Source organism: Pseudophryne corroboree, chromosome 11 (genome assembly GCF_028390025.1).
Source record: "Pseudophryne corroboree isolate aPseCor3 chromosome 11, aPseCor3.hap2, whole genome shotgun sequence".
NCBI classification, from domain to species: Eukaryota; Metazoa; Chordata; class Amphibia; order Anura; family Myobatrachidae; genus Pseudophryne; species Pseudophryne corroboree.
The window spans coordinates 52785399-52800213 of record NC_086454.1 but is presented as its reverse complement, the minus strand read 5'-3'; the positions used below and the strand labels follow the sequence as shown (position 1 = coordinate 52800213).

Below are 14815 nucleotides of genomic sequence, written 5' to 3'. Positions count from 1 at the left end.
CCCATCATCCCATTCTCACTACTGCTTCTCTGTAATGCACTAGTCCCCATCATCCCATTCTCACTACTGCCTCTCTGTAATGCACTACCCCCATCATCCCATTCTCACTACTGCCTCTCTGTAATGCACTACTCACCATCATCCCATTCTCACTACTGCCTCTCTGTAATGCACTACCCCATCATCCCATTCTCACTACTGCCTCTCTGTAATGCACTACCCCATCATCCCATTCTCACTACTGCTTTTCTGTAATGCACTACTCACCATCATCCCATTCTCACTACTGCTTCTCTATACTGCACTACCCCCATCATCCCATTCTCACTACTGCCTCTCTGTAATGCACTACTCACCATCATCCCATTTTCACTACTGCCTCTCTGTAATGCACTACCCCATCATCCCATTCTCACTACTGCCTCTCTCTACTGCACTACCCCATCATCCTTTTCTCACTACTGCCTCTCTGTAATGCACTAGTCCCCATCATCCCATTCTCACTACTGCTTCTCTATACTGCACTACCCCCATCATCCCATTCTCACTACTGCCTCTCTGTAATGCACTAACCCTCCCCCCCACCTTCCTATTCTCTTTACAGACTTTTGGATGCTCACTGCCCCTTTTCTCCAGTTGTTCCATTCTCTTCACAGTCTCTACATAAAGCATTACCCCCAGCATCACAATCTCTTTACCCATGCCAATCTCCTTCCTGACGCACCCCCTCCAGTCCTCCCATTCTCCAGGGTGTATGTCCTGCTGGGCTCTCCCCATTCTCTTCCCTGCCTCTGTATCATCTCTCTGTAGGTATAGCCCACCCTAAAGAAACCAAACCAAAGGCACAGCTTGCCTTACATAAAGCAGCTACAGAACACCATCATTCCAATATATTACTGCTCCCACACCAAAACGGAACAAGTTATTTTACCCCTTACTCTACTGTACAGATCAGTGCAAACTATTCTGCCATCTCTGCTGTAAGGCTTTTGGTTTCCTCTACAATTGAGGTTTACATTTTCCCATCCCGTCTCCTCCCCACCTGCCGTCCAGGTGATTCACTGGAATTCCCCCCACAAGCTCCGAGTCAAGAATAAACACGTCGAGCTGTTCAGGACGCTCTATGTCACCTTTCTGGAGTACGATGGGAGCCTGCTGCGCAGAGAACTGATTGGCTGCCCCAGCGACAAAGGACAAGACCAAGAGGTGTGTGGGTAGAGGAGGGGGATTGGTAGAGGGAGATGAGCTTTGTTTTATTCCCCTTCAGCCTCAGACCCCTTTATGCTAGAAAGCATGTAAACCGCCAGTGGCTCTGACGCTGGAAAACATAGGTTCTCTTCTTACAAGACCCATGGGCGGTTTTTATGTTGCCTGCATTCCACTGGGGTATCGGATTTCGGGACGCTACTTGTTCCACGTCTGTACATTTCTCTGTGTATTGGGAATTCTATTGTACAGAATGTAAATGCCAGTAACCGGGGCCTTTTCTTTTCACTTTGCCTGCATTCCACTGGTGTTAACTTATAAGTACATGGGTATATGCCTATTACTGTGTATGGGTGTGATACTAAATAAAAAAAATAAAAATATAAATAAATATATATATATATATATATATATATAATTGTAAAAAATGATGCAATTAATGCTGCAACCTATCAAGCAAAAATGTGCCTAAATTAAATACAAAAAGTGAAATAGTGGACGCCCATACACCGTGGCTGTCCTATGAAAAACACTCCAACAGTAATATAGTGGCAGTAACCAGATCTCGGAAGTGTCCAATTTCCAATAAAACATGATAGTAAATGTTCATCAATAGTAGATCAGTTGCCCCTTCAGTGCTTAACCACTTAACTGGCATGGTCAGATTTCATGCAACTGCGCCGTCCCACCCTGTCCCCCCCCCGATTTGACGAGGAGATCCGTTCTGCAGATGTGCATAATATAATGTTTAAATATTTAAAAAAATACTTTAACTTTATTAAATAGATTTAAAAAAAATGTAGTTAACGCTTTTGAAGGGAAAAATCGTCAGTAAAGTGGTTAATAAATAAAAGTGACTGTTTCATAAAATCCTATAGTGACAATATAATGTGCGTACCAGATGGGGGATTATAGATGGCCTGTAGAAGTATCTATAGGAATTCTTCTTTGGTGACCTCGTTCTCCTAGTGACATTCAAACGTCGTGTAATGATTTTTATAGAAAAAAATATACACATATATGATGAATAAATAAAAGTGCACTTTGCAGTAAAAAGTGCGGAAAGAAAGTGCACTAAATAGTGCTAAAGTGCTTTATGCAATAGGAAAAAGTGCAAATAATAGTGCAAAAAAAGCAAAAGGGTTATTATGAGTGCCACCTAGTGGTAATATATAATTTTACCATCTATCAAGGTGAAAGTTAGCACTCCCCTTAAACCCAGCAGGGCAATGAGATATTACTTACTTTTTAGCAATGTGGAGTCCCTATAGACGTCCCTCACATTAGGAGCCCTTAAAACCAAAAAATACTCCCACAGAAGGGGGAAAAGAAACTCCTGATAGTGTGATAACGTTGTAAACATTTCTGTAGTGCAGTAGTGCAGTGTAGTGCATTTCTGTTTCTGTAGTGCAGTGCAGGGGAGAGCCTGGGAGCCTTCCCTCCAGCCTTTCTGTGAGGGAAAATGGCGCTGTGTGCTGAGGAGATAGGCCCCGCCCCTTTTTCGGCGGCCTCGTCTCCCGCTCTTAACGGATTCTGGCAGGGGTTAAATATCTCCATATAGCCTCCGGAGGCTATATGTGAGGTATTTTTAGCCAAAATAGGTATTCATTTGCCTCCCAGGGCGCCCCCCTCCCAGCGCCCTGCACCCTCAGTGACTGCCGTGTGAAGTGTGCTGAGAGGAAAATGGCGCACAGCTGCAGTGCTGTGCGCTACCTTTAGAAGACTGAGGAGTCTTCTGCCGCCGATTCTGGACCTCTTCTTACTTCAGCATCTGCAAGGGGGCCGGCGGCAAGGCTCCGGTGACCATCCAGGCTGTACCTGTGATCGTCCCTCTGGAGCTGATGTCCAGTAGCCAAGAAGCCAATCCATCCTGCACGCAGGTGAGTTCACTTCTTCTCCCCTAAGTCCCTCGTTGCAGTGATCCTGTTGCCAGCAGGACTCACTGTAAAATAAAAAACCTAAGCTAAACTTTCCTAAGCAGCTCTTTAGGAGAGCCACCTAGATTGCACCCTTCTCGGCCGGGCACAAAAATCTAACTGGCTTGGAGGAGGGTCATAGGGGGAGGAGCCAGTGCACACCACCTGATCCTAAAGCTTTACTTTTTGTGCCCTGTCTCCTGCGGAGCCGCTATTCCCCATGGTCCTTTCAGGAACCCCAGCATCCACTACGGACTCCGAGAAATAGAATTATCGGTAAGTAAATTCTTATTATTACACACAACATAAAACAATGAATTGGACTCATACAATTTTTTTAAAATAAAGTGCTTATCTGCATCATGCATAACAGGGTGGAAGGTCAGAGGTCATCTACCCTCAGCATGGGTGTATGTGTGTGTAAGGGGGGGGGGGGGGGGGGCCCTCAGGGGTCTGTCATCTACTGTAGCGGGGGCCCCCACAACTTCATTGCCCAGGACCCCCACCATGCTTAATCCGGCCCTGTAAAGATTATATACTTTCTAAATGTCTTTGTATTATTCTAATAATTTTTATAATCCACTCTGGAGCGTACTGGAGTATGACAGGTGAGGCTGTACGACATTCATTACCCGCTCACAACCAGATAAAAGCTGCTCTTGTTCGACATTTAACTCCGTTCTTACGGTGACTCCTGTAAGAACCGCGGTATACAGGCTCTCTGAGTTAGAGGTGTTAATTACTAAGTTGTTGGACTAACCACAGTTCTCACTCTCTACTCGCGCTTTCTAATATCAGGCTGCACTGGAACAACTTGATGAGGAAGACGTGTGTTATGACTTCCGCAGAGAGCGCCTAGCATCCCACCGCATCCACCTGTCCTTCCTCCCGCAGCAAACACTAGCGGAGGATCCGCATGATGTCACCTTGGTAGCCCAGCTGTCTATGGATAGGTTGGTATGGCAGCATGTGTACAGGGCACTGACTGAGTTCCAGCAGTGGTGCTAGATGGAGAACGTACTGTGATAGTATAGAGACGGTGCAGAGAGTACGGGATATTACTGACCTGTGTATGTTTCTTAGGCTGCAGATGCTGGAGTTGATTTGCCGCCACTGGGAGGGCCCGATGAGCTTGGCCTTGTACTTGTCGGATGCAGAGGCGCAGCAGTTTCTCCGTTACGCTCAAGCCTCAGAGGTTCTGCAGTCTCGGACCAATATCGGTTACCACGTGGTCTACAAGGAGGGCCAGCTTTACCCGGTGAACCTCCTGAGAAATGTGGCATTGAGGAACGCCCAGACACCTTATGTCTTCTTGTCCGACATAGACTTCCTGCCCATGTATGGACTGTACGACAGCCTGAGGTCAGTATCTCTTTTGCGCTTGTACAAACGGTCAAGATATTTTGTTTGGAAGCTAATCAGCCAGAAGCAGGCGTTCCGTCTACCATATAAACATTGGTTTGCGTGGCCAGTGTAGTCATGGTGGAGAAATTTGACCACCGAGGAAATGGCCACCGGTCCAATGCAACCAGGCATCTGTGTTATTGGAAAGTGCAGTCTGGAGATTAGGTGGTCTGGTTATGTGTGTGTGTGTGATCATCGTTTTACTACAGTTGGGGCCAGAGCCACGTGCAATGCCACTGTTCACTTATATGAGTGAAAATGACTGAAATCCCCTATGTCGCACTTGTTACAGGAGTACGCACAAAGGGGCTGGTGCGATTGATTCAGGTGGTATCAGAAATATGATGGGCGTATGTGGGTGGTGGCTAGTACTACATGCAACAGTGGTTTATTATGAGTGTCGTGGGTGTGTCCGTGCAAGCAGCTACATTCCCACACACAGGCATAGGAGGCCATCGTCAGACGCAGACACGGCAGGTGCCATAGAACTGGTGAAAGTGTCCATTGTGGTGTATATGGGTGCTAAAAGCGGGCGTCTCAGGCCTTGTACATTCGGCTGCACGAGGGAAGGGGGATTTAGGCTGACTGTAGGGATTGCTCTGTTTATGGGCTGACTGTAGGGATTGCTCTGTTTATGGGAAGGTGTCCTATAATCACTGTAGTTTTCACTCCGTTTATGGGCTGGCTGTAGGAATCACTATTTATGGACAGATGTCCTATAAGCACTGTAGGGATCACTATTTCTGGGCTGACTGTAGCGATCACTGTTGATGGAGGTATCCTATAAATCACTGTAGGGATCACTTTGTTTATGGACTGACCGTAGGTATTACTTTGTTTATGGAGAGGTGTAGGGATCATTGTAGGGATCACTGTTTCTGGGCAGGTGTCCTATAATCACTGTAGGGATCACGCTGTATGGACTGACTGTAGGGATCACTGTTTATGGGCTGGCGTTCTATAATCACTGTAGTGATCACGGTTTATGGGCAGGTGTCCTATAACCACTGTAGGGATCACTATTTCTTTTTTCATCCACTAGGGGTCACTGGAGTACTCTTGGGATATGGACGGGGCGTTAGCAGGGATAGGCACATTTAAATATTTAAATTAGTAACCCTCCACCCCCTCCATACTCCCAAGATACCTCAGTGTTTTTTTGTGCCTCGCGCCAGGAAGGCACACGTTTGGAGAGTTCTCCAGACTTTGCTTTTCTTTTAAAGAATTTTTTTCTTTCTTCAAGTCCCAAACCCTTCCCAGCTTACTAAGAAGCGTGGGTCCGGGTTTGGGGGTGCTGCTGAGTGCAGCAAACGGCTTGTCGGTGCTCAGACAAGGAGCCCCGCGATAGACTTAATCAGCAGTAGCTGATTTCAGCCTAAGGCTGCAGGAGCTGGACAGCACTTCATCAAAAGCCCCGTCTGAGCCTCCTCTTTACCCAGGTAAGGTGCGGGCAGGCAGCTCACACTACTGCCGCTCCGTTTTACATTGTAACAAGTTTGTTGGTGCTGGGGTGCGAGGCTCATGCTGCTGCCCCGCAATGTGTAGGACTGCACGAGGGGGGAGAGAGCTGTTAACACTGTGCTGCTCCCCTGCCCAGCCTCGGTCAGCCACGCTGCTGCCACTGGGCGCCCGCTGCTCCCCTGTGCCACAGCCGCGATCGGCTCCCGCTGCTGCGGTGGCTCACTCCTCACTGCTCCCTGCCGCTGCCCGCCGTCACGGGGAAAACTGGGCTGCATCTTGTACATTCAGCCGCCGACAGCTTCCACTGCTGCGGCAGCTCCCTGCCATGGACAGCGCTTCATACTGCCGCGGTCCCCAAGCTCCGTTCCCCTGCATTACAAACTGGGAAGCAGGTGAGGGGGGAGAGCGCTGTTACTGCTTGCTGGGCTAATGAGGTAGCACCACGTCAGAGCGGAAGTTAGAAGCTATGCTAAAGTCAATGTATACAGCAGTAGGGGTGCTGCTTAGACCTGCTTTAGTTGGAGTTTGGGTTAACAAGGCTGTACTTGCATGGGCAACACAGCTCCAGTTGGACCTACAACAGGATCTTCCCTTAGACCAGCATACTTCTTGCTGTTCACATCTGTGAATCTGCTGAGTATTTAGGAATGGCTTCTATGGACTTCGGCCAGGTTAGTTCTGGGCTTTCAGCTTCATTAGTTGCAGCCCGACGGGCGCTTTGGCTGCGTTCTTGGCAGGCAGAGTCAAAACGAGGAATAGAAGCGTTGCCTTACACTGGCGATGTTATTTGGCCCTGAACTGGACAAATGGATTTCTCAGGTTCCGAAGGAAATCTTTTAGATCTCAGTCCTTTCGAGGCCATGTGAGGAACAACCATACAGTAGACGTGGTAGAGGATGTGGTTTTCAACAAACCCCTAACCGTCGTCAGGACACAAAGGCTGCTAACAAGCCAGTGGCATGACGGGCTTCCAGTCCATCTTGGATCGTCAGTTGTGGGTGCACGCCTTCAAACATTTCACTTGGCGTGGTTTCAGACATCCACAGATGGGTGGATGCGCAATTTTATAGTGTTCAAACGTTACAAGACAGGCCTACCTGTGTCAGGAGACAAGAAGGCGGTTCTGCAGACCATGATTCAGTCTCTTGTAGAATCAGCAGTTTTTATTCAGTTTCCGGTTCACCAACAGGGTCAAAGTTATTATTCCAGTCCTTTGGTAGTACCAAAGCCGGACGGCTCTGTCACGCTGATATTGAACCTGAAGGGGCTCAATCAGTACATCACTTACTACAGATTCAAGATTTGGTGTATTTAAGGTATTTAAGCCATTATCAATTTCAGGCACTACCGTTTGGCCTTTCATCAGCGCCTCGGGTATTCACAAAGGTGATGTCTGTGATGATGGCTCATCTCAGATCCCTGGGAGTGATGATACTTCCGTGCTTAGACGACCTTCTCATCAAGGCTCAGTCTCAAATAATACTCCTTCAACATGCCTTATTAATAACGTACAATGTACTAGTTCAGCACGGTCAACTTCAAGAAATCAAGCCTGGTTCCATGTCAAAGAATTAAATTCCTAGGAATGATTCTGGATAAGGTGGATCAACAAATTTACCTGCCAGAACAGAAAGCACAAAGTATTCATCATCTGGTACAGTTAGTGCTCAAACCACAGACAGTCTCGGTGCATTAGTGCATTCCACTGTGAGGAAAGATGGTGGCGTCTTTCGAAGCACTCCAGTTCGGAAGATATCACTCACGTCCTTTTCAACGGGATCTTCTTGCACAATGGTCAGGCTCTCATCTACAAATTCATCAGCTAGTGTGTTTGTCTCCGAGGGCCAGAGTATAACTACTCTGGTGGCTCCAAATACACAATCTCACCACAGGGAAAAGGTTTGGAGTCTGGAATTGGATAATTCTGACGACGGATGCAAGTCTCCGAGGTTGGGGAGCAGTGGTCTTACATTGTCAGCTTCAGGGTCTATGGTCAGACCGAGTAAGATTACTGTCAATAAATGTCCTGGATCTCGGGGCAATTTACAACGTGCTGCGACAGGAAGTTCACATACTCCAGTCTCGGACTGTTCAGGTTCAGTCAGACAACGCGACGGCAGTCGCATACATCAACAAACAAGGAGGGACTTGAAGTCACATGGCCATGTGAGAAGATGCTCGAATCCTGAATTGGGCCGAGCATCACCAAGTGATATTACCGTCAGTGTTCTTTCCAGGAGTGGACAACTGGGAAGCAGATTATCTCAGCCATCAGGATTTTCATCCAGGACAATGGGCTTTACATACAGAGGTGTTCCAGATGTTGGTCCAGCGTTGGGGTTACCCACAGGTGGATCTAATTGCATCTCGTGAAAATGATCAAACACCCCAGTATGTGTCTAGAACAAGAGATCCACAGGCAGTGGCAGTGGATGGTCTCACAATAGCGTAGCCGTACAGCCTTGTGTATCTGTTTTCACCATTTCCGCCGCTAAAGCGGATCAAAAGAGAATCCATGATCTTCATACTAGTGGCGCCTCATTGGCCTCGGAGAGCGTGGTTCTCGGATTTCCGCGGTCTACTCGCAGATGATCCATGGCCGGTTCCACTACGTCCAGGCCTACTACAACAGGGTCCATTCCTTTACCCCGATTTAGCGCGGCTGCGTTTGACGGGGTGGCTGTTGAAACCGCTCTGTTAAGACGAGAGGGCATTCCAGAGTCGGTTATACCAACCATGTTACATGATAGGAAGCCAGTTACAGCAGCTCATTATCACAGAATTTGGCAAGCTTATATAGGTTGGTGTGAAGCTTGGAAGTTTCCGACATCTTCTTTTCAAGTTATCCCGTCTTTTGCTATTTTTACAGACGGGGTTAGATCGAGGACTACGTTTATCTACACCAGTGTTTCCCAACCAAGGTCCTCAAGGCACACCAACAGTGCAGGTTTTAGTGATAACCATGTTTGAGCACAAATGGTTCAATCAAAATAACGGAGGTACTACTTAAATCACCTGTGATCAGGTATGGTTATCCTTAAAACCAGGACTGTTAGTGTGCCTTGAGGACCGTGGTTGGGAAACACTGATCTACACTAAGAGTGCAGGTCTCTTCCTTGTCAATTTTCTTTCAAAAGGCTTTTGGCTCTTTTGCCAACAGTGCACACTTTCCTGCAAGGTGTCCTTAGAGTTCAACCTCCATTCATACCACCTACAAGCTCCATGGGACTTGAATCTCGGCAAGGCATGTTTCAGAATTGGGCGCCTTGTCATGCAAGCCACTGTATCTGGTAGTTCTTGATGACAAAGCGGAACTTCGAACGAATCCCGCTTTTCTACCGAAAGTGGTTTCCTCTTTTCACATCAACCAACCGATTGTAGTTCCTGTTTTTTCAGAAGATTCAGGAACTCCAGCTACTTTGGATGTGGTACGCGCACTACGCGGTTATGTAGCCCGAACATCAACAGTACGTAAAACGGATACATTGTTTGTTCTCTATGATGCAGTCAAGATAGCGTGGCCAGCTTTCAAACAGACCTTGGCTAGATGGATTAAGCTGACCATTCGTCAAGCGTACTTTCATACTAATCTAAAACCGCCTGCATCTGTTTCAGCATATTCCATGCTTTCTGTGGGTACGTCGTGGGCAGCAGATCATGGAGCTTCTACGATGCAACTTTACAGCTACTTGGTCATCAGTGCACACGTTTGTGCGCTTTTACAAGTTTGATACGTTTGCGGCATCAGCATCTAGCTTTGGCCGTCTAGTGTTACAGGTGCCAAACAGCTCTCCCACCCAAGGGAGAAACTTTGGTACGTCCCAAGAGTACTCCAGTGACCGCTAGTGGATGAAAAAGAAAATAGGATTTTGGTACTTACCAGATAAATCCTTTTCTTTGAATCCACAGGGGGCACTGGAAGCCCACCCAGAGCAGTTTCACCTGGCTTGTGGTAACACATTCTCACCGACTTGTTCAAATGTTAAGGTGATTGTTATGTATTATCGTGTCAACTTTCTAGTTGTCCATTATGTTGTAATGTTATCTGTAATTCTCCATTGTTCATCCTCTCTTTCGCTCCTGTTCGGCTCAGTAAAAAAACTGAGGTATCTTGGGAGTATGGAGGGGATGGAGAGTTACTAATTTAAATATTTTAATGTGCCTATCCCTGCTAACGCCCCGTCCATATCACAAGAGTACTCCAGTGCTTCCTGTGGATTCAAAGAAAAGGATTTATCTGGTACCAAAATCCTATTTTATGGGCAGATGTCCTATAACCACTGTAGGGATCACGGTTTATGGGCTAGTGTCCTATAATAATTAGCATTTACTGACCCATTGTTGTATACTATAGCTGTTTTTTTCCATGGTGAAACAAAACACAATTACCATGTCCACAATTGACGCCTCTTCTCCACCGTCTCTCTGTAGGAAATCCATAGCACAGGAAGACATGGCCAGCACCCAGAAAGCTCTCATTGTTCCGGCCTTTGAAACCCTGCGTTACCGTCTGTCCTTCCCCAAATCCAAAGCAGATCTGCTCTCCATGCTGGATATGGGGGCGCTCTACACCTTCCGGTATGATGCCATTACAATATTGTTACATCTTATTATTGCGTCAGATTTTAAGAATCTAGCCAACATGAAATGCAAAAGATATGTAGATTTTTTTTGGGAGGGTTAAAATGTATTATTTCAGTTGCTCACTAAACGCCTGTAAAAGGCAGATAATTTACAGAATTAAGGGCGGCATGTACTAAGCAGTGATAAAAGTGAAGCAGTTGCCCATGGCAACCAATCAGCATTGACGTAACATTTATAATTTACATACTATAAAAGTATACAGAGCAGCTGATTGGTTGCCATGGGCAACTTCTCCACTTTTATCACTGCTTAGTACATCTCCCGGGAAGCAGTCTAAATTCCGGCTGTCAGGAACCCAGCAGTCAGAATACCGACGCCGGGATCCCGACACTAGTCTGAACGCCGACACCGGCATCCAGAAAGGGGGCAAGATCGTCCACGCCACCACCCGAGTGGGAATCTCGTCACCGGACCCGAAGCGTAACAAGCGCAGCGAGCCCACAAGGGGATTCCGATGTCGGTAAAGTGACAGCCGGCCTCCCATACGTATTCCTGAAAAATTATTCAAACCCTGACAACTCATCTCATTTTACTGAACAATTATTTGCTGTAATATGTATTTCTCAGGCAGCCATTGGGGAATAACTGCAAACACCATGAGGTATATAGTAAAGCCCAGGAGCTTATGACTAACTGACAAAATCTCAGGCTCCTTCTCAGGAGGTTCCCATGAGGCTGCCTGGGAACTTCAATTAAATTAAGAGCACACCAGAGCTGGGTGTCTTTTTCAAGACTGCTGTTTGGCACCCGGCGTCTTCTACAGGTCTGGGGATGCCTGGGCCGGGCTGCAGAAGTTCTGGGACTGGCACCTTCTTCTTACTGAGGCCCACTCCCTGGACCGGGTCTCCCTGAAAGCACATGCAGTGCCTGTGAGCCAGCGGTGTAGCCTCTGCACTGGATCCTGCACAGGGGAGGGTTGGTGGGTATAAGGTGCCTGTTACTAGGGTCAGGCCTGGGCCCTTGAGGTACTTACTATGACTTTGGGATTTCCTCCCTGGTGTGGCTTCCCACTTGGTTATACCACCAAAGCAGACCCAGTGGCCATTTTTCAGGGAACAGTCAGCAGCATCAGTCTCTTCTCCATGCCTGGCTTCTCATCTTCAATGAAGGTGAGTTGTGGTGCAGGAGAGGAAGTATGAGATATACTGGGGGTTCTGTTTTTTTTCTGTGGGCTGTTTTCTGTCACTCTTGCAGCTCCATGTTCTCCTGGGTTGTGCAACTGCATCTGTCCTATCCTGCTCTTCCTCCAAGATCTCAATGTTCTGGAAGGGGAGTACATCGAGGGTTCAGCATGGGGAAGAGGACATTGGCCATAAATGTCACTCCAAATGGCCTCATGCGCATTGCACAGTATCTGATGTGGGGGATAGTTAGTCTGCAAGTGTGCCCGAGATGGCAGATCCTGCCTCGGAACCACCTATGTTCCAGGATCTTAATAAGCTTTTGCATCTCGCTGAGCACTGTTGGGTGTGGAGCAGAGATTGTCCCATAACTTTCATCTCCTTTGGGAGTGGGTTATGACATCCGCCACCTCTTCTAGGCCATGGAAGCAGATGCTGTTGCTTCACCACATACAGGAGCAGTCTGATTCTGACTTGTCCTCCCAGGAGTAAGGTGAGGTTGGGGAGGTCTCTGATCCAGAGGTTTACTCGTATCCAGGTGTAGGTTCCTGCAGGAAACTGGGAGTGGAGGACCAGTAGTGCGTGCCACATGTGGATGGCAAAGGTGTACGTTGGCTTGCATCTAATACTACCACCATTCTGAGCACTGCTTCCTTAAGGGACAGCACAGAGGAGACAATTGAAGCTTCCATTAAATGGTTTTCACCATGACAGGGGCCTCCCTTAGTCCAGCTTAAATGTAGCATGGGAAAAGAAGACAGTGGAGAGGTGGCTGGGACAGTTGGCTCTGACAGACCAAAATTCCTGTAGGTGGTGGTATCTGTGAGGCACCTATTTATTTGGGGAACCTTGCAATAATAGGCCACTTTACCTGTTCCCTCGGGTATCATTGCTTCAGCAGGTGAGTCTGGTGGCTCCAGGCTGGCAGAGAAGTTCATTCTTCGCATGGCAGAGGGCCCACCTACCCCATAAGACAATGTCACATTAAATAATGCAGAGAACAAAGTATTAGTGGGAGATTGTTTCAGTCCAATGGCAGGAGGGTATGAATAGTTTTGCATAGCACTGCACCATATTTTCTGCAGACCAAAAAAGATTTTTGCAGCAGTGCCGCAACGTCTTATGCTGGGATTAACCAACGTAATGCGTATCTTGACAGCAGTGTTTAATGTTTCCCAGATACCACGTGTGGGAGAAGGGACATGCTCCGACCAACTATGCCAAGTGGAGAACAGCAACAACTCCTTACCAGGTTGATTGGGCACCAAATTTTGAACCCTACGTGGTTGTACGAAGAGACTGTCCTGAATATGACCAGCGCTTCCTGGGCTTTGGTTGGAACAAAGTGTCCCACATCATGGAGCTGGATGCGAAGGTACAGTACAGTAAGTTATTCGTAGTCACAGATATTGGGACATGATGACAGGCTCGTGACTGGTTACCTCGTGTTCTCTTCCCAGGGGTACGAACTAGTGGTTCTTCCCAACGCCTTCATCATCCACATGCCTCATGCTCCCAGCTTTGATATCTCCAAGTTCCGCTCCAGTGAAAACTATCGCCTCTGTGTGCAAATGCTGAAAGAAGAGTTTCACCAGGATCTGTCCAGAAGATACGGCTCAGCAGCTCTCAAATACATCGCAGCCGAGAGGAACCGGTGACCTTGGACTTCAGTCTCCTCGGCCAGCATAAAAAGGAGACACAGACTCTGTCATCTTACTGGACGGAACAGTCACGCAGCTGTATAGTGGAGTGGACGGACTCACTCTGTGCCTGTGGCAGACATTTAGGCGCCGCTGCCTTATTAAAGGGGAGAACCTGCGTTTTGGTCAGGGTCCATATGTGCCTCTTTAGACCAGCTGAACTTTTGTTTCAATTAACTTATTTCTTTTTGCCTTACGGAGGAATCTTGAGACAATCAACAAACCGTCACCATCTTCGGGCTAATGCCGACATTAAGTCATAATCACTGGATTTATATATTTATATATATATTTTGGGAGAAGCCACTTCTTCTGCTAAGATTTTACAATGCTATATATTTTATTTATTTATGTCTGATATGAAGTCGGATGTAGCACTACAGCCAGGACAGGATTCCTGTCTGATACTTTATAAAATTTTTACAAAAAAATAAATAATAAAAAAATCTATTATATACACCAATAAAATTCTGTACCATTTCCTACACTATATGATTCAGATAAAAGCCAGTTAGGTGCAGAATGAACCACAGCAGACAGTTGCAATGTCAGTGAATGAGTCTAGTCGGCAAAGGTAGGAAAGTATTACATAAGTCCTCACCCCTGGCATTTCCTCTCTGGACAAAGGAAGAAAAAAAAACTAGCATAGAAAGGAAATCTTTTACAATATTTTTATTTTGCAATATAAAATGGTTAGCTGCTCAATCAATTTACTAATACCTCTCAGCTGCATGAAAGGAAGGGGTTGTTCTAAACAAGAAAAAGAGAAAAGTTTTCCCTAGCACACCAAATAGTATCATCATTAAGACTTGAACAGCACATGATAATAGAAAATTCAGAGATTTAAATCTGGGTACACACTGGAGCGATGGCGGACCGATCTGGTTGTTTCATAATTGATTGCACGCTCCTGTGGACGCTAGGTTTGATGCCCTGCACATCAAATCTAGCGATATTGCTAGCGACTTTATGCTTATGAAGGACTGGAACATGATCGTTTCATCCTTCACAAAACTCCTTCTAATGTCTACATAGATTCTGGGCTCAAGGGCATTCGTTCCGATGTTGAAATGAACGCCCATCGCACCAGTGTGTACCCAGTTTAGTGCATATATTTGCAAAGATATGGTTAAGCCACCAGGCCACATCAATGCTTCCCTGATACTGGTGGTCCCTAACGCTACATGATGATAATAATACCAACTGAGGGACATATATTATATTATGCTACATGATAATAGCACATACACAAATATATTTAAATTGAGAGCCAACTTACCTGGAGTCACCCCATGAGCCTCAAAATGGCACTACAAGAACCAGCATGACCTCCAATTACTGGTCCCATTTATGCCTCTCAGAA

The 14815-nt window shown here is 46.7% G+C and overlaps 1 protein-coding gene across 3 annotated transcripts in view; it reads left to right on the top strand.

Annotated features, from left to right (window-relative positions):
- Positions 1–13920, top strand: part of LARGE2 (LARGE xylosyl- and glucuronyltransferase 2) — a 94786-nt gene extending 80866 nt beyond the window's left edge. For all 3 annotated transcript variants that reach the window (XM_063944310.1, XM_063944308.1, XM_063944309.1), the window contains 6 exons: positions 1054–1206; positions 3921–4075; positions 4206–4484; positions 10419–10565; positions 12932–13127; positions 13213–13920. In XM_063944310.1, the coding sequence (XP_063800380.1) occupies positions 1054–1206; positions 3921–4075; positions 4206–4484; positions 10419–10565; positions 12932–13127; positions 13213–13410 (1128 nt within the window). In that variant the 3' untranslated portion in view covers positions 13411–13920. The remainder of the gene's footprint in view (positions 1–1053; positions 1207–3920; positions 4076–4205; positions 4485–10418; positions 10566–12931; positions 13128–13212) is intronic.
- Positions 13921–14815: the final 895 nt, after the last annotated feature.